We start from the raw sequence: 24,726 nt of genomic DNA, 5'->3' as shown, positions 1-24,726 counted from the left end.
CGTGCCACACAACCTCTTAACCACCATTCAATCAGCCATTGTTATCTGTCAGATGACCTCTCGTGCACTTTCAACCCTATTCCAACCTACACACTGCACATAGCTTAGCTTACATAGTTTATATTAGTGTTCCTGTAAGTGTGCGTTCCAATAAATGCATGTCATTAAAAGTTAAAAGATAAACATACAAGACATAATCTTGTTTTTTCCAACATGGATTGGGCCTAGGTAAATAGTTATACAAATTTGAATCACTTCAATAACTCACTATTTTGATGAGTTTGCATGGTAAGGCAATATAACAAAAAGTTCAATATTCAGTATAGCAAAAAACAAATATGGTGAATACGATGACTGGAAAGAATATATTTCTTAATGATACAGTAAATTTAAGCCATTTAAAAATGCAAAATATATTACTTCAGATTATTTACACAAATTATTTTATAAAATAAAACAGACAGATGCCATTGCGTCTAAACCTCCAGTCAAAGGTAAAAAGTCGCGAAAGGCGCGAAACAGTCACAAAAATAAGCAAATGTTTAACAGTTAACATCCTTCGTGGATATACCACAGAATACAGGGGGAAAAACCAGCCTGGCGCGTAACATGAAACACGCAACAAAAACAATCCCACACAAAGACATGGGGGGGAACAGAGGAAAAAATACATGCAGTGTGATTAGGGAATGTAAACCAGGTGTGCAGGGAACAAGACAAAACAAATGGAACAATGAAAAAATGGAGCGGCGATGGCTAGAAAGCCGGTGACGTCGAACAAGGAGAGGAGCCGACTTCGGCGGAAGTCGTGACAGTACCCCCCCTTGACGCGTGGCTCCAGCGGCGCGCCGTCACTGGCCTCGGGGATGACCCGGAGGGCGAGGCGCAGGGCGATCCGGCCGGCGACGGTYGAACTGCCGCAGCAGTTCAGGGTCCAACACATCCGCCACCGGAACCCAGCACCTCTGCTCCGGACCGTACCCCTCCCACTCCACGAGGTACTGAAGGCCCCTCGCCCGACGCCTCGAATCCAGGATGGAACGAACGGAGTACGCCGGGGCCCCCTCGATGCCGAGGGGGCGGAGGAACCTCCAGTACCTCAGATTCCTGGAGCGGACCAACCACCACCGGCCTGAGGAGAGACACATGGAACGAGGGGTTAATACGGTAATCGGGGGGAAGCTGTAACCTGTAACACACCTCGTTCACTCTCCTCAGGACTTTGAATGGCCCCACAAACCACGGGCCCAGCTTCCGGCAGGGCAGGCGAAGGGGCAGGTTTCGGGTCGAGACCCAGCCCCGGTCCCCCGGTTGAGGTCCTCACTGCGGTGACGGTCCACGCTGGTTTTTTGGCGCAGCACGGCTCGCTGGAGGTGAACATGGGCGGCTTCCCATGTCTCCTCCGCGCTCCTGAACCAGTCATCCACCACAGGAGCAGATCCACCAGTTGGACAGAACCACCAGTTAGTCAAAAGTGATGGTGGCATCCCTGCAGGCCAACTCCCGTCGGACGTCCTCGCGCAGGCTGCATCGGTAGTGGTCGATAAGGGCCCTGTCATTCCATCCTGCTCCGGCGGCCAATTCCAGGGCGAACTCCTGGGCGCTCCTCGTCCCCTGCCTCAAGTGGAAGAGCCGTTCCCCCGCCGCTCTACCCTCGGGCGGATGGTCGAAGACGGCCCGGAAGCGGCGGCAGAACTCCTCGAAGTGGTCCAACGCCGCGTCTCCTTCTCCCCACACGGCGTTTGCCCACTCCAGAACTCTCCCCGAAAGGCATGAGATGAGGGCGGACACCCTCTCCCTTCCCGAGGGAAGGTATAGGTCCAGGTATAGGTCCAGCTGTAATAGGAACCCCTGGCACCGTGCTGCCGTCCCATCATACTCCCTGGGAAGGGAGTCATACTCCCTGGGAAGGGAGTCCTTCCAGTCCCACTGGGACTGGATCAAGGAGAATGCCGCATCCCACTGGGACTGGATCCAGGAGAACGCCGCATCCCACTGGGACTGGATCCAGGAGAACGCCGCATCCCACTGGGACTGGATCCAGCCGAACGCCGCATCCCACTGGGACTGGATCCAGCCGAACGCCGCATCCCACTGGGACTGGATCCAGGAGAACGCCGCCCGAACAAGGAGAGGAGACGACTTCGGCGGAAGTCGTGACATTTAACAAAGGAGAAGTGGCTGATTAACTAAAGTAATATTTTTGTTAAGGGTCCTTTTGACCCAAAAGGTGCTTTTTCATGACTTCGTCAATCGACTTGTTCTTAATAAATCTAAATAATTGTTTAGTGTTTCTGTATGAATATGGACTTTGAAAAAGTTCAAGTCCGGGTAATTTTGACCCCAGACAAAAACACCTTATTCCCCCTATAGAAATTTGATAGATAGGACCTTTATTTGAATCTAGGTTTCTCTGAATACATAAGTAATCCAGACCCTCAGAGGCTAGAGGGTTACCTGTTGGAGTGATCGTGATCTGATAGAAAGATTACCTGCAGAGATGGAGCACCTTATGCACTCGCCCATGGTTTTAACTAGTTATAACTAGGTATGAACGTGTACAAAATCAAAATGATCTTAGACATATGCTTAGTTGCAGTCAAAACAGACTGTCAGTGGTATGAATACTTGATAGAACTGCAATACAGAAACCAGCTACTCTCTGAATGTACACACTGGGTAATCTAAAAAATATATTTCTTGGTGTGTAATCTAAAATGTTAGAAAATACCCAAATTTCTATAATACCCTCCAATATGCTATATGTGCAACTTGTTATGGTATTTTGGTTGTTATAACATTTGGTTTAAAGTGACTGAGGGTATGGGTATGCTTTTTGAAGCATCCTGCCATTGGCCCTACCACTCCCATTGTTTCACTAGCAGTGATGCTAATACTGGCTGTGGGGTAAGTAAATAAAAAAGATTAAGCCATATTTTTGGTCATTGTTTCTCAGGATCAATGGATGAATAACTTTTTGCCCCCAAAAATGTAGTATATTTAAAATGTTGATGTACTGCCCCTTTAATTGGACGTCAATTTTACTACATAAATATGACAAAATTAATGTTTACTTCAAAATTCTAAAAACTGAATGAACTGAATGAAAAACACCAAGGGGATGAATACTTTTGCAAGGCACTGTATGTAACTATGTTGGTCGTTTGAGGGTTAAAAATCAGTTCACTTCAAGATACAATATATAACTCACATAAACATGACAAGAAAGACAAAAAAAGTTTCATCTTCAAAAAGCAGATACCAAGTAGATTAAGAGATCAAGGTAGAAATTGCTGTATCCATTAAATGCAATGGTTTATAAAAACAGCATCCATTCAAGTCAAAAAGGAAGAAAACTGGAACAACTGAGAAGAAACCCCTTGTCTTTACACAACTGTTGTTGCATGTCAGTACCCAATCTTTTATACTGTACAATGATATTTAGCACTGGTGGGTGATTACATTTAAATGTAGCTGTGTCAAAATAATTCAACATACTGAACAAGATCTGAAGAACTCTATAAAAGGCTTCTCTATAACTGACTACCACTTTCAAACAAATGCTCCTCAGACACTGTCCTTGTCAAACTCACAGACAAAGTACATGGTGGGGTGGCAGGCAACATCGGTCCAGTCCCCCACCGCCACCATTTCAGCACAGTCCTCGTCCTCGTAGGCATTGTTGGGTTCCCCTTCCCTCCACTTGCTGAAGGTGCTCATTGGGGAGCTATCCACGTAGGTGAAATGGCCCTCGCGGTCTATGTCATTGATACCAATGTACACCCGGCTCAGGCCCGCCTCTGTGATGTACCCAGCGATGGCCGTATTGGCCCCTTCATCCTTGGGCATGGCCAGGTGTCCACCCCTCCCCTGACAATAGACTTCTGCGTCGGTGTAGCGTTTCTCCTCCTTGACCAGCAGATAGACCTTGCTGTCGGTCTCTTTGATGCCGGCAACAGCTGCAGGGGAGGGCAGTGCTGAAAAATGAGCACTTGTATTTCTATAATCACACCGACATATATACCCAGCGTTTACTTTGTGAATGGAAGAAAACAAAGCAAAATGGTCTACGATACGAGCATTTAAACTAATACTGAAATGAAACTGATAGCTCTCTGTCTTTACGTTACTCATTGGAAATTCCTAATTTAACATTCAACCAGACATCCTGAAAGTGTACCATTTTTTATGAACTTCAGCTCATTGGATAACTGTGTCACTAGGATATCCATCTCGCCAATAGTTTTCCTCAGGGGTGTGCATTCACATGGAACACCTGATGAGACAAAACAAAACGTGGCTTGGGCTTATTGTTAATTAGACCTAGAATGTTTCTCCAAACAAATAAATGTTTTACCTGGATCACCATTCGGGCCCCTTGATCCAAGATCACCCATATCTCCCTTTACACCTGAGAGTAGAAACATTGTTAAAGTACATGGAAAATATAGCAATGCATCCCTAAACAGAAGTGTAAATGCAAGTTGTTCTGTTTTTTTCCTACCTTTGACTCCACTGGGGCCAATCTTCCCATAATGTCCCATTATACCCTTCTGTCCTTTAACTCCCAGATGTCCTGTAGGGAAACATGTTTTACTGTTACTAGAAGTGTTTTGTTACTGATTTCAGAATCAAAGTAATACGTGGGTTAAATAACAAAGCCTCTGCATCCCACTGCTGGCTTCCTTCTGAAGCAAAGCAGGGTTGGTCCTGGTCAATCCCTGGATGGGAGGCCAGATGCTGCTGGAAGTTTTGTTAGAGGGCCAGTAGGAGGCACCCTTTCCTCTGGTCTAAAAAAAATATCCCAACGCCCCTATGGAGTGATTGGGGACATTGCCCTGTGTAGGGTGCTGTCTTTTGGATTGGATGTTTAATGGGTGTCCTGACTCTCTGTGGTCAGTAAAGATCCCATGGGCACTTATTGTAAGAGTAGGGGTGTTAACCCCGGTGTCCTGGCTAAATTTCCAATCTGGCCCTCATACCATCATAGTCACCTAATCATCCCCAGCTTACAATTGGCTCATTCATCCCACCTCCTCTCCCCTGTAACTATTCCCCAAGTTGTTGCTGTAAATGAGAATGTGTTCTCAGTCAACTTACCTGGTTAAATAAATAAAAATAAAAAACCTGTCTTTGGTGACAGCGTCCACCAAGCCCCATAGACTTAGATGGACATTGTAACTGAGCCATTATGGCGTCTGTGAGAGCCATCTCCATTTTGAAGTAGTGAATTTTATTCTTCTACTACTTCTATGACAAACAAACTGAAAGGGTGCATACTGCAATTTACTGCCAATTGCAGTTATGGAATGTTTGTTCACGAGTAAACTCATTGGCTGCTCCCTCCTGGTGACCTGGATGGAATTATGTGATCCTTACTTAACCCATAGGAAGTCCCACCCAGTTGACTACTTCAAAATGGTGAAAGTCCTCAATGGTGCTGCCCATGCTAAAACCGGCTTTTGGACACTAGAGTACTCTATCTATCTCTATGACCAGTCCTCATTAATTAACAGCTGTTGTAAACACTTGTCAGTGATTCAGGGGATTCTGGGTAGTGTTTCTCACGCAACTTCTGACCTAAAGTAAACATTCTGTTGCTCTGGACTGCCTAGCAGTGATGTAACCAGCGCACAACATCCTCTAGGAGAAATGATTGTCAGTACATGCTGTGATCTTTACTCTAGTTCCTGCAATAACTGTCCAATTAAATAAATACATCATAGAATCATGTTGTTAAAGGAAATATGATTATTTTAAACCATTCTGGGAAAAATCTGTATGYTTCTAGTCTATTGTAAAATAAATAAGTACACAAATGTAGTGAGACACCTTAGTGATAGGCCAAAGGGTTATCCAAAGACCTTTTCCGAAGGGAAATCAGTAGGCGTGTCCTAAAAGCTTTTCATGACAACCAAATTCTCAAGCAGATAACTACTCCCAACACCCTACAACGCTGAAAAACATACCACGCCCAAGTTTCCCAAGTCCAGCCTCCATAGAGTCAAAACTTTGTGATATTGTGAGGGATGTCATCAAAGCATAGCACCTGTACAGAGAGAATGCTGAACGTTGTTTTTGCTTCTGTTTTCAAAGATAGAGGCTTACCTATCTCCCCTGGTGGACCCATTCTTCCTGGTCTCCCAGGTGCTCCTTTCACTCCCTTTTCTCCTTCCTCTCCTGTCAAATGGAGAGAAAGCTTCATGAATCAAAACACAAACTGCACAACTCTGAAATGTTATTACTGTTGATAAATAGTGCACACTGCAATCCTATGAGTCCTATATGATTTCTTGTTTTAGACTCTAATTTTTGATGAAAGCGTGAGTGTATGCCTTTGAGTCCTGGGATGAGAATTTGGACAGAGCAGGGTTCGTCTGACATGTGCAGTCCATGAGCTGACTCCATCAGGGTCAGCCCCAGTAGAGTGATAAGTACACAAGGCATCAGCTTCTCTCCTCTCATCCTGCAACATGGATGGGTTGATGGACTGGAAGAAATTGTATGAAATATACACTGACACAAACACACACACAGATACAGGTAACTGCCAAAATAAAAGAAACACCAACATAAAGTATCTTAATAGGGCCTTGGGCCACCAACGAGCCGCCAGAACAGCTTCAATGTACCTTAGCATAGATTCTACAAGTGTCTGGAAATCTATTGGAGGGATGTGAGACCATTTTTCAACGAGAAATTCCATAATTTGGTGTTTTGTTGATGGTGGTGGGAAAAGCCGTCTAATGCGTTGCTCCAGAATCTCCAATAATGTTAAATTAGGTTGATATCTGGTGACTGAGACGGCCATGGCATATGGTTTACATCATTTTCATGATCATTACACCATTCAGTGACTACCTGTGCCCTGTGGATGGGGACATTTCCACTGCGCACAGATGTCATTTCAATGTCTATTCCACATTGGTTCAATGTAATTTAATTGAAATGACGTGGGAACAACATTGATTCAACCAGTTTGTGCCCAGTGGGTTGTCATCCTATGGGGGCATAGCCATGGTAGACATGGTAATAATGGCCTGCCCAGCATTTTTATACATGACCCTAAGCATGATGGGATGTTATTTGCTTAAGTAAACTCAGGAACCACACCTGTGTGGAAGCACCTGCTTTAAAAATAATTTGTATCTCCCACATTTACTTTGTGTTTCCATTATTTTCGCAGTTACCTGTACATCTGAAGAGCAGAGTTAAGATTAAGACTTTTTTGCAGTAAATTGAGAAAAGGCAACATCATGGTACAATTAATCGTGGTACAATTAAGTCTGATATGAGTAATGATTACCCAAGTCTATGTGATGGTGTGCTTTTATACAGTCCATCACAACAACTGATTGGAGACCTCAAACCAACCCTTTCACATCACTCAATATAACAACAAAAAATTGGTGAAACTTGCAGTAGCCTAAGCCAGAATGTATCTGACCTAAGACCAAATTTCCTTATCTGGCTTTGATGTCAATTCCCTTGAAAAGTGCCTTGGCACATGCCAGATGAAACAATACAGAGTGCTGTGACAAATCACATACAGCCAAACAACATCCAAAGATGAAGCAACCTTGGTTGGTTTATCATGACATACACAGGATACTGTTATATGGGTCTCAAGTCACATCAATGTTTCTAAATGTAACCTACCTTTTGTGGAGTTTTCCAGACCCACAAAGCAGCAAGTAGCTTCAGTTTGAGGATTATTCTAAATGATCCACATGAGTTAACATGGGGTTGCACACTGGTGGTTTTTCCAGGGATTTCATGTTTCCTTCTCAGGACCCTAGAATGTGTGTGATAGGTCGTTTCACAGATAAAGCCAAAGGCAGCTGGGGCTTCAAAGATAATTGGATGGGAAAGCATGGGGGTCATTGACAACATCCACTTCTGATAGCACACAAACTAAATTAAAGGGGATTAAAAACTATAAGGTCCATTCTTGATTTTCACACAAATACTGAAATATATGTTCAGTGAATAGGTTATGATGTAGCTAGTACAAAACAACAACCTAATAGAGTTGCAATGTCAGTTCTCAGTTTACACAAAAACATTTAAGTACAAAAACTATACGATGCTTTTCTACTAGCCTGAGTACCAGTCTCTTTAGCTAACGTTCTACTCGTCATTGCCAAACTGGTCTTTCAGCAATCTTCAAATATGAACATTCTATCATTAATGAGCTTGAGGTTATCCTGATTCCATAACCTTCACAGCTATCGTCCAATCACAATGTATACGTAAATTAGACTGATAGGAAGACGTTCTAACTTAATTCAATAATTTTATTGGATTGACTATATTCCTACTATATTGTTACTTCTGGGACACGCATTGGCCTAGGCTACTGGTTCCAGGGCTATAAGAGGAATACAGAGGATGGAAGCGAGAGAGGCCAGGGAAATAAATCAACAAATACCCTACCATCTAACCCTACACTCATTAAAAACCCACCACCCTACTCCACTATTTAAACCTATCAAGTCCTACCTCAGGCCAACAGCCTGAAAGGACAGGACACCACCACTCAACAAACGCTGTAACTCTTCTGACGTCAAATCTCGCACACCCAAATACTTCTCTGCAGTTGCCACCACAACCTCTATTTTCTGTGATTTACGTTCCATCCTTGCAGTACAGTTTATAACCATTGCTATGAATGCTAAAAAGCCAATCTTACTGAAGCATATATCACTCGTTGGCCTATCCCTCTGTACTGATACAGATCTACACTACTCACACGAATCCTCATTGACCCATCTTCCTCAACTTTCGCTGCCTCAGCATACAGCACAATATGCTCTACTCTAAGTAACCTCAACCTGCCTCTCTTGCACCAGACATTTCTGATTCCCACCCAGCCCCATGGGCACCCATACAATTAACACATACCGCTTCTTACCCCAATCAAATCAAATCAAATCAAATGTATTTATATAGCCCTTACATCAGCTGATATCGCAAAGTGCTGTACAGAAACCCAGCCTAAAACCCCAAACAGCAAGCAATGCAGGTGTAGAAGCACGGTGGCTAGGAAAAACTCCCTAGAAATGCTACACACTCCTTTGTCTCGTGCCCTTCTGCACACTTCTCACACCTAGGAACCTCCCTTCTACAGACTGCTGCCACATGCCCATAAACTTGACACCTGTAACGTCTTAAATTTATTTGGCACATAAACTTGTACGGGATAAATGGAATATCCTAACATCAATCACTTTGTGAGGCAGAGACTCAATATCAAAAGCTATGCAAGCCAGAGACAAAACATTTTTTTTGTCTGACGCAACTTTTGTGTCAATGAATTGAAGTTAAACATCGCCAAATGCGTCAATTTAATTAAATGTGCAAAAAAAGCATAGTGTCTAAGTCTATTTAATGAATCCCAACAGATCGTAAAGCAGGGAATCCCCATTCCCCACTGAGTTAATTTTTGGAAGTGTCAAATTCACGTTCTCATCCATAAATGCATATCAAGTACAAGCGTGCTGCCCAGCAGCTCATCAGCAGGATGGATGGGCGTCTAACGTGGATCGCTAGAATAATGATTATGATCACATTTCCTCAATTTAAATATTAGGCCTATGGGGACACCTATACGTTTGGAAGCCAAGCACGAGTGATCACTGTAATCTTAATATCGTCTAGGCATGATGTTAAAATATCATCACGCCTAGAATAAAAAACACCAGGCTTCTGTCATAGACTTAATTTAATAAAAAAAGTAAAGAATTACAGGGGGTAGTTTAGAGAAATGAATCCCGTGCAAATCTTCCTATGGAATAAGGCACATGCTTGGATAATAATTACATAACCAACATCTCTAGTACAGTGGTGGAAAAAGTACCCAATTTGTCATACTTGAGTAAAAGTAAATATACTTTAATAGAAAATGACTAAAGTAAAAGTTAAAGTCACCCAGTAAAATACTACTTGAGTAAAAGTATTTTTTTTTAAACACTTAAGTATCAAAAGTAAATGTAATTGCTAAAATATACTTAAGTATCAAAGTGAAAATAAATGTATAAATAATTTAAAATTCCTTATATTAAGCAAACCAGACGGCGCAATATTCTTGTTTTTTAAATTTCCAACACTTAGACATAATTTACAAACAAAGCATGTGTGTTTAATGAGTCCACCAGATCAGAGGCAGTAGGGATGACTAGGGACGTTCTCTTGATAAGTGCATGAATTGGGGCATTTTCCTTCATGCTAAGCAATCAAAATGTAATGAGCACTTTTGTGCGTCAGGGAAAATGTATTGAGTAAAAAGTACATTATTTTCTTTAGGAATGTAGTGAAGTAAAAGTAAAAGTTGTCAAAAATATAAATAGTAAAGTAAACTACAGATACCTTAAAACGACTTAAGTACTAAAAGTACTTGCATGTACTGTTTAAGTAGTTTTTGGGTGTATCTGTACTTTACGATTTATATTTTTGACATTCCTAAAGAAAATAATATTTTTACTCCATAAACTTTCCCTGACACTCAAACGTCCTCGTTACATTTTGAATGCTTAGCAGGACAGGAAATGTATCAAGATAACATCCCTGGTCCTCCCTACTGCCTCTGATCTGGCGGACTCACTAAACACAAAATGCTTCGTTTGTAAATAACCTCTAAGTGTTGTAGTGTCCCTGGCTATCTGTAAATAAATTTAAAAAACAAGACAATTGTGCCGTATGGTTTGCTTAATATAATGAATTTGAAATTATTTATACTTTTACTTTTGATATTTAAGTATATTTGGGCGCTCATTGTTACAACGTGATGAACAGGCATCTGAGGCGCTGATTGGCTCAGCCTCCAATCAATGTTGAACGTTCACATTTTGATGACACCACTGATAGGTGGTTATAGGTGGGCGTGCGAATAATTTCGGTCATCTTCAGAATTGCAGACATGTTCTGTGAAAAACAAGGCTAGTATTTTGCTAGATTAATGAAAAGTTCCATTAACCAACCATAATAGCTGTGTATGCAATCAGTTCAAATCAAGCTAGCGAGCGAACTGATTAGCTGGCTAAATTAGCTACGACATTTGCGTTAGCTTACTATCAAGGTTTGTTTATCCAGTTCAGAAGATGTTTTGCGTTTCAATTCACATAACATTCGTCTACTCTCCACCAGTTTAGTTAATATAGCGAAGAGAGTGGTTGTTCATTTTTTTGTGTGTCTGAAAATAACTAACTAACATAGTACCGAATGAAAGAAGAACGCTAGCTAAAGCTAACCCCTGCAAGTTGGACCTCGGTGACAGTGAAAAATATTGATGTTTTTCCAATGAATATATGTTTACCTGACTTTGGTAGCAACCCAGCAATGCAGTTCTCATGCTTCGTGTTGTGGGTAGGCTAATTAATGGATGGGTGACTAATGGATTTGGATTTCCTCAATTTGATATGTTTTATTTTCCAACAGTTTTACCTGCACTGCTGACTGACAAATGAAAAAACGTTGTGCAAATAAACATTTGAAAAGATCTCTCAAAGGAAATGCCATTGGACTCAATATGTTGGGAATTGGCAAGATGCCTAGGTATGTGTTTCTATGAAGTTTAGTTTGCTTAGCTACAAACTCATTAATGTTTAACAATTATCTTTTGCTTTTGAAAATCCACATCTTTTAAAACTCACTTTTTGTCACCACAGCTCTCAAAATGAAGCAGTGCATTTCAGCACAGTCCTCAACCACAGTGACTACTTCATTCTGAGCCAGGTACCCTCTCCAGGAGTGGTTGTCCAAGGCAGCATCTTCCAACATGCGTTTACCCCTGCTTTAGTGCTTCAGAATAATGCCCAAAGGTGAGGTATCCCTTATTTAAAAGGTAATGAAGGATTTTAAACATTTGTCACTCATGTCTGGAATGCATTATAGGATTGACGGCACACTATGTCTTCAAACAGAAGAATCGCCCAAGAAAAATCCTTCTCTCCTACAACCTGCAGGTAAATGGTTATTCACTTGACTGCCATTTCATAAGAATCCTACTGTACAGAGTAAATCCAATCCTTGACATAATGCTTATTGTTTTTATGTAGTTGTGTTGTCAAGTGATGACAAGGAAGAAACCTCAGTCTGTTCTGGTACGCCAATGTCAGGGACTAGTCACTCTTCACCAACGCCCTCTGGTGGCAGTTTGGAGACAGTCGCTGATGACGATGACTTCACAAGCAATTACTTTACCAACTCCAAAACCAGACTACCAAGGAAGAAGCGAATGAAAGACCCGGTATCAGAAACACTCAATGCTGTGTAGCCGTAGTCTGTCAGTGATCAAAGGTCAATTGGATTCTTGATAAGAATCTTGACTAGTAAAACGACTTAGGTCACTCAAATGTGACATGTCCCTTGACTATCTGTACACACCAAATACAACCCTAATGTATGTGATTTTGTTTATACCTATTAACACCATCTGTTATGTCACGGTTTTCACCTTTTTCAATGGTTCCCTTCAAAGTTTGGAAAGTTGGTCCCAGACAAACCCACCACAAAACGGCGAAGAGTCAAACAGAATCATCCCATATCACCTCCTCCTAAAAAGACATCTGCTGACATTTCTGAGAGGATTGATGTGTTCTGCAGATGTGTGAGAGTGGGAACAATGCGCAGGACACCTCCCAAGCATGTCACCGTAAGCTTATTATCATTTCAGTATAATATTGAAAACAGTACAGTATTTCAAAATTGAAACTCTTTACCAGTTGAGAACACAACACTGATATTCCAGTATTCCTCTGACTCAGTTTATTTGACTCTGTTTCAGTTTACAGCAGAGTACATCCAGATTGATGAACAAGGTAAGAAAGAAAGCCCTTCAGTCTGAATTTGTGCCTTATTGGGATAAACCACAGGAGGTTGGTGGCACCTTAATTGGGGAGGACAGGCTCTGTGGTATTGGCTGTAGCGGAATAGGTGGAATGCTATCAAACACATGGTTTCCATGTGTTTGATGCCATTCCATTTACTCCGTTCCAGCAATTATTATGAGCCGACCTCCCCTCAGCAGCCTCCACTGGAATGAACATATGAGCAGCCAAGAGCTGAAGCTGTTAAAAGTGAGTTATAAATCTGAGGTATGTAGCACACAGACAGTATGTAAAGGCCTTAATACATTTTCCCATCCCTAATCTGTTAATATTAGTGCGGCTATGGTCGTATAGTCTGGCCAGTTGTGCGTGGTGCCATGCCCGAAACTTGCCTGCCCTTTTCCTCAAGACCACCTCAGGGGAGTCCCAGCGCCTCCGCCTTCTCCTCAAGATGTCCCGAGCCAACGGGGGTGCCTGGTATGACAGCAAGGGCCAACGTGAGTATTACAGAACACTTCTCAAAGAACTGTCCAAGGGAACTCTAATACTGTAGATTTTCGTCTGTAGACTCCCCTGTTTCCCCAATGTAAATTCAGTTTGCTGACTTAATCAAACTTAATCCCTCGGTCTATATATCTGAAGTTTGTCGTCTTTCGGCAGATCTCGGCGAGAACTACATAATCTTAGTGTTTGAGAATATGCTGTCTGACCTGGAGAAAGTTGAACTGGAGAAGGTCTTCAGAGAAATTGGCAGAGCAAATAAAGCTCCTGAGGATTTCACAGTACAGTTGCCATTTGTGGAGGCCAACAGAATACTGATGCATTCCTCCCATCCAACCCCAGAGAAGGTAAGCATGTTGAACATGTAATGTTACTGATGGGGCATGGTGGAAAGTTTAATAAATGAAAATCCATTTACTTATGCACTCTTAGTTGTAGGCATTTAATGGAGCATCATCCACAATGACATAACCTGATGAAGCATCAATGGATTTTATTTGTGTCCTCTGTTTGTTTTCCGCTCTGCAGCAGGTTTCAGAGCCCATTGCATGCCCACCTAAATCTCCTCCTCGCCCAGCTTCATCATTTCTGCACAAGGTATCCCAGGCCATTTCAGGTCCATCTAAACCTCTGACCTCTGATGCGTTTCAGCAGCAGTTTTTGGATTCCATTTGTGGCTCCAGTAAACAGACACCATCTTCCAAGCCTCTTGCCCCAAGATGGATTGCACCTGCCCCACAACTGATCTCTCTTGCCCCACCACGGATCTCTCTTGCCCTACCACGGATCTATTTTGCCCTACCACGGATCTCTCCTCCCCCAGCATGCCTGTCTCCTCCCCCAGCATGCCTGTCTCCTCCCCCAGCATGCCTGTCTCCTCCCCTAGCATGCCTGTCTCCTCCCCTAGCATGCCTGTCTCCTCCCCCAGCATGCCTGTCTCCTCCCCCAGCATGCCTGTCTCCTCCCCCAGCATGCCTGTCTCCTCCCCRAGCATGCCTGTCTCCTCCCCTAGCATGCCTGTCTCCTCCCCCAGCATGCCTGTCTCCTGCCCCAATACAAGTCTTGGATGATGAAATAGTGGAGATTGAATCAACCTTCAAAGGGCCAGTCAAAAGGTGAATGACAATTCCCTTTGTGCTCTTGTTATAGTGAACAATAGACTGCTTCTGCTAACCCCATTGTGATGTTTGGGTTGTCGTCTTGCTAGGATAATACTGTACCCCCCTCATCCAGCCAGAGGGGGGATCTCTGTCACCAATGAAGACCTGCACTGTCTCAACGAGGGAGAGTTCTTGAATGATGTCATCATTGACTTTTACCTGAAGTGAGTGAAGTCTGTAAGATCTGCTTTTACATTGCTCGTAGTGGGTTAACATTGGTGTATGTTCAGTATCTGCATTCCTATGGAATTAAGTTGCTTAATTTTGCTTTACGTTATACTTCATTGTTTGTCAAGGTACTTGGTCTCTGCAATGCTGAAAGAGGAGGATGCCAACAGGAGTCACATGTTCAGCTCCTTCTTTTACAAGCGCCTCACCCAGACAGAGCAGAGAAAGACCCCATGCTCTGAGGACCTACCGTAAGTACTGTAGTATGCCGACTGTACTTAACCAGTGCCCAATAGGTTCCAGCTCTGTGGGACAATTAAACTCAACCTCAACCGTTCATTCCAGTGTGAAGAAAAGGAGACACAACCGAGTGAGAACATGGACCAGGAATGTTGACCTCTTCCAGAAGGACTTCATCTTTGTCCCCATAAATGAATCGTGAGTCCATCCTCTCGTGCATACTATTACAGTATATACTCTGTCATAAATTGTCATGATATTGCTTTGCATCTTATTTAAGGTATGCTTTCCTCCCAAATGTCAAGTTCCCATATGTTTTAGTTTAGTTTACCTGAGTCACCTTCTCAACTCTTCTTTCCATCCATGTCAAAACACCCTCTTCTCCTCAGGGCACACTGGTTCCTGGCGGTCATCTGCTTCCCTGGCCTAGAGGACCTCCAGCAGGAGCCCCTGTCTCCAGACTCCCCATTCCCAGCCTGGCTGGAGGAAGCAGAGAGCAGCTTGGACAAGTGCTTCCTGATGGACTACACCTCCCCCAACCCCATGTCCCTGTTCTTCAGCCCCCCGGGCAGCAGCACCAGGGGTCAGCCAGGCCCAGAAGCCCCAGACTGCGACCTCACCATAGGGGTGAGGCTGTGTGTGTGCTCAAACGGTGGGGGCGGAGAGGAGCTGGAGCTCAGTGTGAGCCCCACCACCACAGGGGTCCATGGTCTAGGTCGGATAAAGAAGCAGCTCCTCTCAGGTGAGTGAGGAGAGAGAATACAGTCTAGTTGATCGTTAACTGCATTATAAATGGAATTGCATTTAGTCATGACCTCTCAACTGCTGAATTGGGAGCATGTGAACTATGTTTTAGATGATTGCAACGGATATGAAATGGAAAAGGATATCTTTGCCTTTTCTCCTGTTCAGGATTCAAATCAGGTAATGGATCTGTATATATATTTTGTGTGACACCATATTCTGTTTTTGACATTAGTTTTTTTGACAGTATACTACTATCAAAAGGGGTGATTAGAGAATGTGTCTTTCAGGCCATTCTATCAAGTATGTTACGTCTGAATTTGACACTAAAAATCTTTCTCCCTATCAAGGACCAGTGCAATGAGAGTGACCAGCAGGACAGTGTCGATATCTCCTCCCAACCCACTACCTGTAAACAGTAAGTTCCATGGGCTGGGGTTTTAACACACTCCTTTACCTTACAGCTGCCTTGTAGACTATTGTAGTTCTCAAAATAGTTGAACATTTATTATTCCTGCAAGAAAATGTTATTCACTCATGTCACTAGAATCATTCTTTGTATGTACCATAAACTGATAAGATTTACAATGTCCTCATGGTGAGCAATACCTTGAATTATCACAGACTGTCTGATCATATCAAATCTTTTGCTTTTTCCTCAAACAGACCTTGTATCCTGATCATGGATTCCCTAGGAGGCCATGTGAGATCGGGGGTCGTGAAGATCCTGCAAGAGTAAGATTTTATCTACTATTTATCCACCTATCAGGTTAGCAACACCTTTTTGACTGTAGTACGGACTGAGTTTGGAAATGTGTGTGAATGCAGATACTTGGAGGTGGAGTGGGAGGTGAGGAAAGGGAGTCTGAGGAGTTTCTCTAAAGATTCGATGAGGGGCTCAAACCCCCAGGTCCCTCAGCAGGACAACTACAGCGACTGTGGCGTTTACCTGCTTCAATATGTGGAGAGCTTTTTCCAGGTGAGGACATAAATTGTTGACTTCAGTACATAAAAATCAATTGGTTAATATAGGATGAATCGGGTCAGTGTTTTTTTTTTTCTGACCATGATATGATCAGGAAATAAATACTGGTTAGATAACTCCTGGCCCCACGAATGAGACTTGTACCATGCTAATATTTCTGAGATTTCTAAAGAAGTCTTTAAAAATATATATTTTTGGGGATTTAGAATCCCCCAAAAGATTTTGAGCCGCCCATGGACCTGAAGGAATGGTTTCCACTGATGCTGGTGAAGCGCAAGCGAGCAGATATCAGGAAACTCGTCCTCAAAATTCAACATCAACAAGAGGACACAAATGACTCATAACCTCCATTTAAATGGATATATGATGAAATTCACCATTTGATTTGGTGGGGTTATTTAGTCTCCCTTGGTTCAATGGACCTGGCTCAGTGACGGTACATTTAGTTCCTTTACCTTACTCTGTATCACATTGTTACTGTGTGTGTATGTGTATATATACATACATACACACCTCACCTTTTTAATTTTAAGGCATAATCTTTTTTCATGGTTGCGCTTGTGACTAAGCATCTGTGTTTTGCAATGTTTATTGGTTGATAGGATGGTGATATGATTCTTCCCTTAGTTGTCGCATCACAGATTAAAATAGCATAAATTGAGAATTTCTGTGTAAATTTAGCTTTGTTCTATAAAGGGTTCCGGTTTATTCTTAATGTCCTGTTATGCTTGAAAATGTAATGTCAGAGACATGAGACTGTTGTAATACATTGTTTTGTACATTTTTGAATGTCTCTAAGTTCTCATAGTACTTGCATTATTTGTGAGGGGCACTTCGTTGGATTGCCCATCTGATAAGCGAGCAGCCTAGCATTGTTCAATTTCATTTGAAGTAGAAGAAAGTGAAAAATAAATAAATGTTTAAGTACCAATTCTTGTTTGGTGGTCCTTTTTATAAAGCAGTTATTTTAAGGACCGGGTAGTTGCCTATGCAAAAACAAGACTGTAGGAAATTAACAGCCCTATCGACCAACCCACTTTAGGAGAGATATTGATTTAACTGCAGTTTCATCATGTGCTCTGCCTTGTTCCTTGTTTACGCCCATCTCCGGCTGTGGGATTCCCCTTGCATGGTGGTCTGTTGGCTCAACAGAGCTGACGGGAGCTCAGCCTCAGATGTACTGCTCTATTAATCTGATTATATTGTCCTCTGTGCCATTGGCTCAGCCTCAGCTCTCCAGTTGTCATAGTCCCTCCCTTAAACAAAAGCTTTCCTATCCTTCTATCCTCAGTCTCGAATTGGCTCATTTGACTCATCCACTATTCCTCAGGTTGTCAATGAGATGTTCTCACTGATCCCAACCAATTATATGGTTGAATAAAGGTTAATTCCTTCAATGGTTCACCCTTGTGGTCAGTTACCCAGAAAACTACTGTTTGACTGGCATTGTGTGCAGTTGCGGTCTTTGACATGGAGGACAGGATTATAACATGAACAAAGAAAGTAAAAATGTAATGTCACATTTAAATGCGTTCTCCCTGTGGGAAATGTGATACAATGGGTATCATATGTCCTAATTAGATCTACAAACCCATTATAGACTTCAATGGGGGATATGTTGTCTTCAGGTGATGTCTTAAAAAAGTGTTAAATTACCAGCCTCTCAAATATTTATGAGCCTGAAGTAGCATTTTACACACCTTTTATTGAAACCATTGTGATGTATGCTAATTTGCATCTATCATCTGCCCTCTGTACTTTTCCCCATGATCATCTGGGGGGAAAGGGGAAACAATATTATTTAAAAGCAATCCTGTAGCTATAAACATTAAACAAGGACAAATGCATTACTTTTATCTGTATCAAGTGAGAATCAATATCCTTCGACAATATAGTACATACGAATGCAGATTATCAAGTTACGCTGCAACTACAATTTCTCGACCTTTATGCTACAGGTATCATTATGATGACGGTTACTGTTCCTGGAAAGAAACGCATTCCCAGTGACGTCATGTCTGCCTCCCAGGTGGACTTCAGTCTGCTCAGCTGTGGGTAGGTTGCTGCTGAATTACCGGTCGACAGTACCAAAATAAGAGTTCGGATATTGTCAATTATATTTTGTATGCGGGAATTCTAACCAGTTTTTCGTTGAGCCACATCAAGAATACAGACGTATCGTTTAAGGGATACATTGTTGTAAGTTCCTCTTTAGTATTCTTGCAAACCATTTAGCGAGGTAGCTAGATATAACCTGTAGGCTACACTTGTTAGCTCGTGGCTAGCTAACTGGGAGTGGCTAGCTATGTGATGATGGTGGAGCGAGCGCAGTTTGCAAATACCAATGAGATAGATACTGACTTCGTCAAAATACTGATATAGCTAGGTAGCTAAAATTATCATATTAATTTTAATTTCGCGTTGCATTATGTCTAAGTGGAATTGTCTCACAATGCTGAAGCTGCCTACGCATGCCATTTGCTAATGTTATTATAGGGCTCTAGTTAGCTCATAACGGTAACTTATAACTATCTAACTCGAGCCTGCCTGCTTTTGTTCGGTAAATGTAGCCATTGTCTTGATTGATACTCCATATTTAGCTAGGTAAATATGTCGACATGTGACTTAAGCTGTCAGGTTAGAATGTAAGTATGTGCATGTGACATTTCTGTTAGACAATAGCTAGTTAATAGTTTTATCCAATGATTGTTTGACAAAGCTATGAAGTAGCTCTTACTGTAACTGTTTATTGAAATGATGTGCATGCCATGATTTTTCAATTGCCATGAAATAAGCATCACAAAAATATTAGTGGCATAATTCTGGCTTGTTAATTAACAACAGCAGAGTTTAACCATCAAAGTAGTTATGTTCTGAAGGTACACGAAGCCAGGGATCATCAACTAGATTCAGCCGCAGGGTTATTTTGTTCCTGAACGGATGCTCATGGTGCCAGAACATAATTACAAATAATTTGTAGACTGCAAATTGATCGCAAGAAGCCCAAACAACAGATATAATATTTGACTAATCATTTCAAACCCGCTGTCTGCTAGTTGGGTCACCCTGCATTAGGCTCATTGATAATGTGCTTAATCAATGCTGTCTGTTCTGTATTGTAATAGATTTTGATAGAATACCCGCTAAGAAAAAAGACAAGTTACTCTCTGACAAGCCCCGAATGGCCTCCTTTAGGTTGGAGGCTATTGTTGCATTGACCACTGACTCACCAGCACCACTGCACTCTTCCCTACATCCTGTCAGGTTACAGCAGATATCCCAAGGTATTTTCCATATCCTCTCTTCCATAGAGGGAACAGGAAGCTTGAGGCAGGCAGGAGGTTTGGTGTGTATGTGTGTTCCAGGAAACCCTTCTTAACCTATGAACCTTGGTCTCCCCCATTACTGCACTGGTGTCTTGTTTTCTTCATGAGCTGACTGGGAACCACACCTTACATACTTCAACAGGCCTGACAAATATCTCACTTCCGTTCAGTCTTAGGAGCCATAAGAGGATTACATGTAGACTCAAAGCTACCCATAATGGGACCTGTATTAGGTGGATGGTTTATTCATGTGATAGTGTCTGTCATGTAGTCAACTATCAAGATGTAATATGCAATGTTATAATGCTGTAGCATAGCATTTCTGATGAACATTGTGCCCATTTTGTGTTTAAAAAAAATGCATACCCTCTGCTGCTTTGGTGTTGACAAAATTCTTGCAGACTTCAATCTTTAAACATCAGGAAGGATGTTAGTTATGTGATGTCTTTGTAGTTGTTATTGGTGATATTTCCTGTTGAGGCCATCAAACATGGAAGCAGTAGACTGTGAAATTATTGTGCTAAGGACAGAACAAGATGTGTGGGAAAATCTTGGAATAGATTTCCAAAATAAGAATTACTTGGAACTTATTTGCTGGTGTTTTATAACTTGGAGGGCCTAATTAAACCGCCCTGGGAACCCTGTCTTACATATGCCATTTTGCAGCTGCTATAATCCAAAGAGCACACAATAATACCAAAGACAAATATCAGCGTGTAAAGTAGCTCGTTAGTGCAGTTTTTTTAGGTGATTTTACAGCTATCAATTTAGGAGTCTACAATCTCAGCATGTTCAACCTGCTGATTGATGTGCCTCACAGAGTAGTGTCTGACATTTGCAAAGGCAGATATACTTTTGAGGAGATGGGGAAGTGTTGCCCATGCAACGTCCATGAGCCGTGCGGTGCATTCTGGGCAATTCTGGGACAAGGAGCTCTACTTCAAAGAGTGAATGGGAGTCTATTGGGCGCTTTAGCAAGAATTTTGTCAAGAAGTACAACGTTACAAATCTTTTCAGAGATGTGAGAAACTTGCTGTCTGTAATATTGTATAGCTTTGGAATCATGACATTACGAGGAAAATAGGCACATTTCTCGACATTGAGACAGGACAGCTGGAGCCAGCTTAGCAACCGTGTGACGCAGCATGACACCGTGAACGCGATTGGTCGACAGTCTGCTGGGTGGGGCGTTGTATGTTCCTTCATTCATTGGATTCCAATCCCCTTTTTATTTAACCAGGTAAGTTGACTGAGAACACATTCTCATTTACAGCAACGACCTGGGGAATAGTTACTGGGAGAGAAGATGAATGAGCCAATTGTGTGGATGATTAGGTGGCCATGATGTTATGAAGGCCAGATTGGGAATTTAGCCAGGGCACCGGGGGTTAACACCTCTACTTTTACGATAAGTGCCATGGGATCTTTAGTGACCACAGAGAGTCAGGACACCCATTTAACGTCCCATCCAAAAGACGGCGCCCTAAACAGGGCAATGTCCCCAATCACTGCCCTGGGGCATTGGGATATTTTTTTAGACCAGAAAAAGGGTGCCTCCTGTTAAGATAATGGGCACAATGACAACCCAGAGATGGTGCAAGTGGGCCTCCAGCGCCACTTCCAGCAGCATCTGGTCTCCCATCCAAGGACTGACCCTGCTTAGCTTCAGAAGCAAGCCAGCAGTGGGATGCATGGTAGTATGTTGCTGGCCTAAAGAGGCAGACAAATAGGAAAAATGTGCTAGAACCTCCATTTAAAATACAAATTTCTTGAGGTAGGAATATCGCAAAAATATGATCAATGGCCAATATTAAAATCTGACATGTATGATGGACGTTTTTGTGATCTAAAAGTTGTATTCATATTAACTTGGAGTGTAATGAGAGCGACTTTATCACAGTGCTGCGTCATACCAGCCAAATTTCTTCCTGTTTGAACGCCAATAACTCGGATAAACATGAAATGACCCAGGGAATCAATAGCACTTCACTCAGAAATGCACAAAAACAATGAAACATTCAAAATGGGTCAACCTTTTCTTTAACAAGAACTCCATTGTAAAGATGGGATCAGTGTAATATAAAGCAGGGCAATATAACAATACCAGAAGTGAGCAGGGGGCACTTCACATTTGGTTCTCCTTGTGGTACAGTGGACTTTTTAAGTATACTGTATGCATGTATGGTTGGCATATTATAAAATATTTAAGGGATATCTATATTCGGCATACTTACCTTGTTTGAATAAGCTAGGCTCCATATTTTAGCTACGTAGTTCCAAGATCCCAGTTATGGCTGATTTTATCTCATGGCTTGCTAACCCAACCTTCCCAAGCGCACTTTCTATAACAGATGTAGGGCAGTGGCCACACCTGTTGTCTTGTCTATTACCCTGTCTTTATTGGTTGGGACTTTGACATGAAGGCAGTATTGAAGTGTAGCCTTTGTTTCCCTTTTTAGGATAATGTTCTCCCCATTGATTGTTCTCATCAATGATAGTGTGTGTTGCAATAAAATGGGGCGTATCTAGTTTGCTGGAAATAAATCAAATCAAGTTAATTTGTCACGTGTGTTGAACACAACAGGCGTAGTAGACCTTGCGTAGACCTGATTTTTGCCTGTGTCAAACCAACTACAGAACTGACCTAATACGGTCCACATACTCATAGGACCTACATTAGTAGATTTACTGTAGGCCTAAACTTAGTCTGCTTTTGAGTTCATCGCCATGCCTAAGCTAACAGGCGTTGTTGATCTAATCACTAAGTGATTGGCCAAGCGTAAGCTGAATAATTAACAAGTGCACTGGAAGAATCTCCCAGGCGTCCATGCTGTATCTGGGTCACCGCCAAACACCCAGCAAGCCCTCTGTCCTGAGAAACCACACACACACACACACTGTCTGGTCTGGGAAGCTGCTAACTAGGCGAACAATCACTGTGTGATGCTGTACAATGGAACTCTCCAGTCACCCCTCACACAGTGACAGATCAAACCTCTAGGGGCTGGTGTGACGGAGTGTATTTCACGCTCCTGTTCTGACTGCTGTTGTTGGGAGTCATTTATGCCACCATCAACAGCTGGTACATGCTTGGCTCCCTCAGTTCACCCACTAAAAGCATTTTTGAAATATAATTGGTCTCAAAATAGGCCAAATAGTAACTATTTTTAACTAACTTTAGGTGACCAGAAATGGCTAGCTAAATGTTTAGCATTAGTCCTTGATTTACAGTGTAATTGCACCATTGTTAGCAGCACTCAATAACTGTTTTGCCAAGCAAAAACTGCACTTCATTCTTGATTGTACACTTTCAGTTTGTGAGAGCCCAAGTTTTACTGAAGTCACCACCTTTGGCTCCCCTCTGGTGTCAAAATGACTCAAGCTCTGCTCTCAAGTGGAGAGTCTCTCTGGAGAAAAACCTAGTTCCTGTTCCCTCCTATATGGCAAATCCACTTTTACAGGATCTGTCAATCAAGGGAATAACAAGATAATGTAATGGAAAACAAGCACACACTAGGGTTGCACACACTTACATGGTTGGATGAATGTTGCCAAACAATTTTGTATATGCCTATACTTGTTTATCTGAATGGAGCATGGCATGTTTATTCAATCAGGGATGTACAGAAGGTAGACTTGTAGATAGATGAATAGCTTCATACTTTATTAAACTACCCCACAAGGGGAAATTCAGTAGTATTTTGTTGTTGGCATGCATATCATCAGGCTTCTACCTCCTGACTCTTCTCCTCTCTCCATGTTGTGCAGAGCCCACAGGGTAGCTGTAGTTAGCCATGGAGGATGGGAAACCAGTGTGGGCGCCCCACCCCACCGATGGGTTTCAACTGGGCATGATCGTGGACATTGGAGCTGGCGCCCTCACCATCGAACCATTCAACCGGAAGGGCAAGGTCAGTCAGACTCGGCACAGTTTAGAACACGTGTCAAACCCATTCCATGGAGGGCCGAGTGTATGCAGGTTTTAGCTTCTCCCTTGTACTAATTGATCAATTAAGGTTATTGATTATTTAGGAACTCCCCTCACCTGGTTGTCCAGGTCTTAATTGGACACAAATTGAAAGGAATTACAAAAAACAGCATATACTCGGACTCAGCCCTCCATGGAATGAGTTTTACACCTGTGATTTAGAATGTGTCTGCTTATGTTCCGTATTACATACGCGTCACATAATCACTCCAACCTGTATTTTATTTATGAATAAAAAAAATAAAAAACYTTTTACCCCTTTTTCACCCCAATTTCGTGATATCCAATTGGTAGTTAGTCTTCTCCCATCGCTGCAACTCCCGTACGGACTCGGGAGAGGCGAATGTCGAGAGCCATGTGTCTTCTGAAACACGACCCCGCCAAGACGCACTGCTTCTTTGACACACTGCTCGCTTAACCCGGAAGCCAGCCGCACCAATGTGTCGGAGGAAACACCGTACAGCTGGCGACCGTAGTCAGCGTGCATGCGCCTGGCCCGCCACGAGTCGCTAGAGCACGATGGAACAAGGATATCCCGGTCGGCCAAACCCTCCCTTATCCCGGACAATGCTGGGTCAATTGTGCGCTGCCTCATGGGTCTCCCCGTTGCTGCCGGCTGCGACAAAGCCTGTGCTCGAACCAGGTTCTGTAGTGATGCCTCTAGCACTACGATGCAGTGCCTTAGACTGCTGCGCCACTCAGGATGGCCCAATCATTGTTATTGGGTCACTAGGTGAATAACGTAATGTCGTAATTAGGGCTGTGACGATACTGGTATCGCAATATT

The 24,726-nt window shown here is 42.6% G+C and overlaps 3 protein-coding genes across 13 annotated transcripts in view; 2 read left to right on the top strand and 1 right to left on the bottom strand.

The window, feature by feature from the left end:
* Positions 1–579: 579 nt before the first annotated feature.
* LOC112068104 (collectin-11) lies at positions 580–7,749 on the bottom strand. Of its 5 annotated transcripts, none has more exons than XM_070438022.1 (7): positions 7,660–7,749; positions 6,336–6,490; positions 6,109–6,180; positions 4,505–4,576; positions 4,358–4,411; positions 4,181–4,276; positions 580–1,132 (listed from the first exon to the last, which is right to left on the bottom strand). In XM_070438022.1, the coding sequence occupies exons 2-7, from the start codon at positions 6,463–6,465 to the stop codon at positions 852–854; spliced, it is 705 nt and encodes a 234-aa protein (XP_070294123.1). In that variant the 5' UTR covers positions 6,466–6,490; positions 7,660–7,749; the 3' UTR covers positions 580–851. The 5 variants fall into 5 exon arrangements, with proteins under 5 accessions (XP_070294123.1, XP_023990909.1, XP_023990911.1 ...); XM_024135141.2 differs by lacking the exon at positions 580–1,132 and adding an exon at positions 3,127–3,977; XM_024135143.2 differs by lacking the exon at positions 580–1,132 and adding an exon at positions 3,127–3,959.
* A 3,175-nt stretch (positions 7,750–10,924) lies between these two features.
* Positions 10,925–17,544, top strand: LOC112068103 (sentrin-specific protease 6-like). 2 transcript variants are annotated; one of them, XM_024135140.1, is made up of 19 exons: positions 10,925–11,077; positions 11,437–11,553; positions 11,667–11,819; positions 11,893–11,963; positions 12,057–12,247; positions 12,479–12,652; positions 12,785–12,818; positions 13,163–13,324; positions 13,488–13,675; positions 13,983–14,443; positions 14,536–14,652; positions 14,785–14,907; positions 15,002–15,094; positions 15,286–15,638; positions 15,753–15,820; positions 15,991–16,058; positions 16,307–16,375; positions 16,469–16,619; positions 16,832–17,544. In XM_024135140.1, exons 2-19 carry the CDS (start codon positions 11,462–11,464, stop codon positions 16,967–16,969), a joined length of 2,706 nt encoding a protein of 901 aa, XP_023990908.1. In that variant the 5' UTR covers positions 10,925–11,077; positions 11,437–11,461; the 3' UTR covers positions 16,970–17,544. The 2 variants fall into 2 exon arrangements, with proteins under 2 accessions (XP_023990908.1, XP_023990907.1); XM_024135139.1 differs by having other exon boundaries at positions 13,980–14,443.
* Positions 17,545–18,648: 1,104 nt separating this feature from the next.
* Positions 18,649–24,726, top strand: part of LOC112068102 (unconventional myosin-VI) — a 78,981-nt gene continuing 72,903 nt past the window's right edge. For 5 of the 6 annotated variants that reach the window (XM_024135138.2, XM_024135137.1, XM_024135135.1 and 2 more), the window contains exons 1-2: positions 18,653–18,824; positions 23,720–23,862. In XM_024135138.2, coding sequence (XP_023990906.1) covers positions 23,746–23,862 — 117 coding nt within the window. In that variant the 5' untranslated portion in view covers positions 18,653–18,824; positions 23,720–23,745. Of the gene's footprint in view, positions 18,825–23,719; positions 23,863–24,726 lie in introns of all 6 variants that reach the window. The other variant, XM_070438020.1, reaches the window with a different exon arrangement.

Source organism: Salvelinus sp. IW2-2015, unplaced genomic scaffold (genome assembly GCF_002910315.2).
Source record: "Salvelinus sp. IW2-2015 unplaced genomic scaffold, ASM291031v2 Un_scaffold83, whole genome shotgun sequence".
In the NCBI taxonomy this organism is placed as follows: Eukaryota; Metazoa; Chordata; class Actinopteri; order Salmoniformes; family Salmonidae; genus Salvelinus; species Salvelinus sp. IW2-2015.
This window is presented reverse-complemented; position numbering and strand designations above follow the sequence as displayed.

Bases quoted from the DNA above. Each gene is read 5' to 3' on its own strand.
- LOC112068104 (XM_024135141.2), bottom strand. From the start codon at position 6,465: ATGAGAGGAGAGAAGCTGATGCCTTGTGTACTTATCACTCTACTGGGG. The intron at 6,181-6,335 runs GCATACACTCAC...TCCATTTGACAG, and splicing joins TCTCATCCCAGGACTCAAAG to GAGAGGAAGGAGAAAAGGGA. The intron at 3,978-4,180 runs GTACACTTTCAG...CTCATTTTTCAG, and splicing joins GCTGAAGTTCATAAAAAATG to CACTGCCCTCCCCTGCAGCT.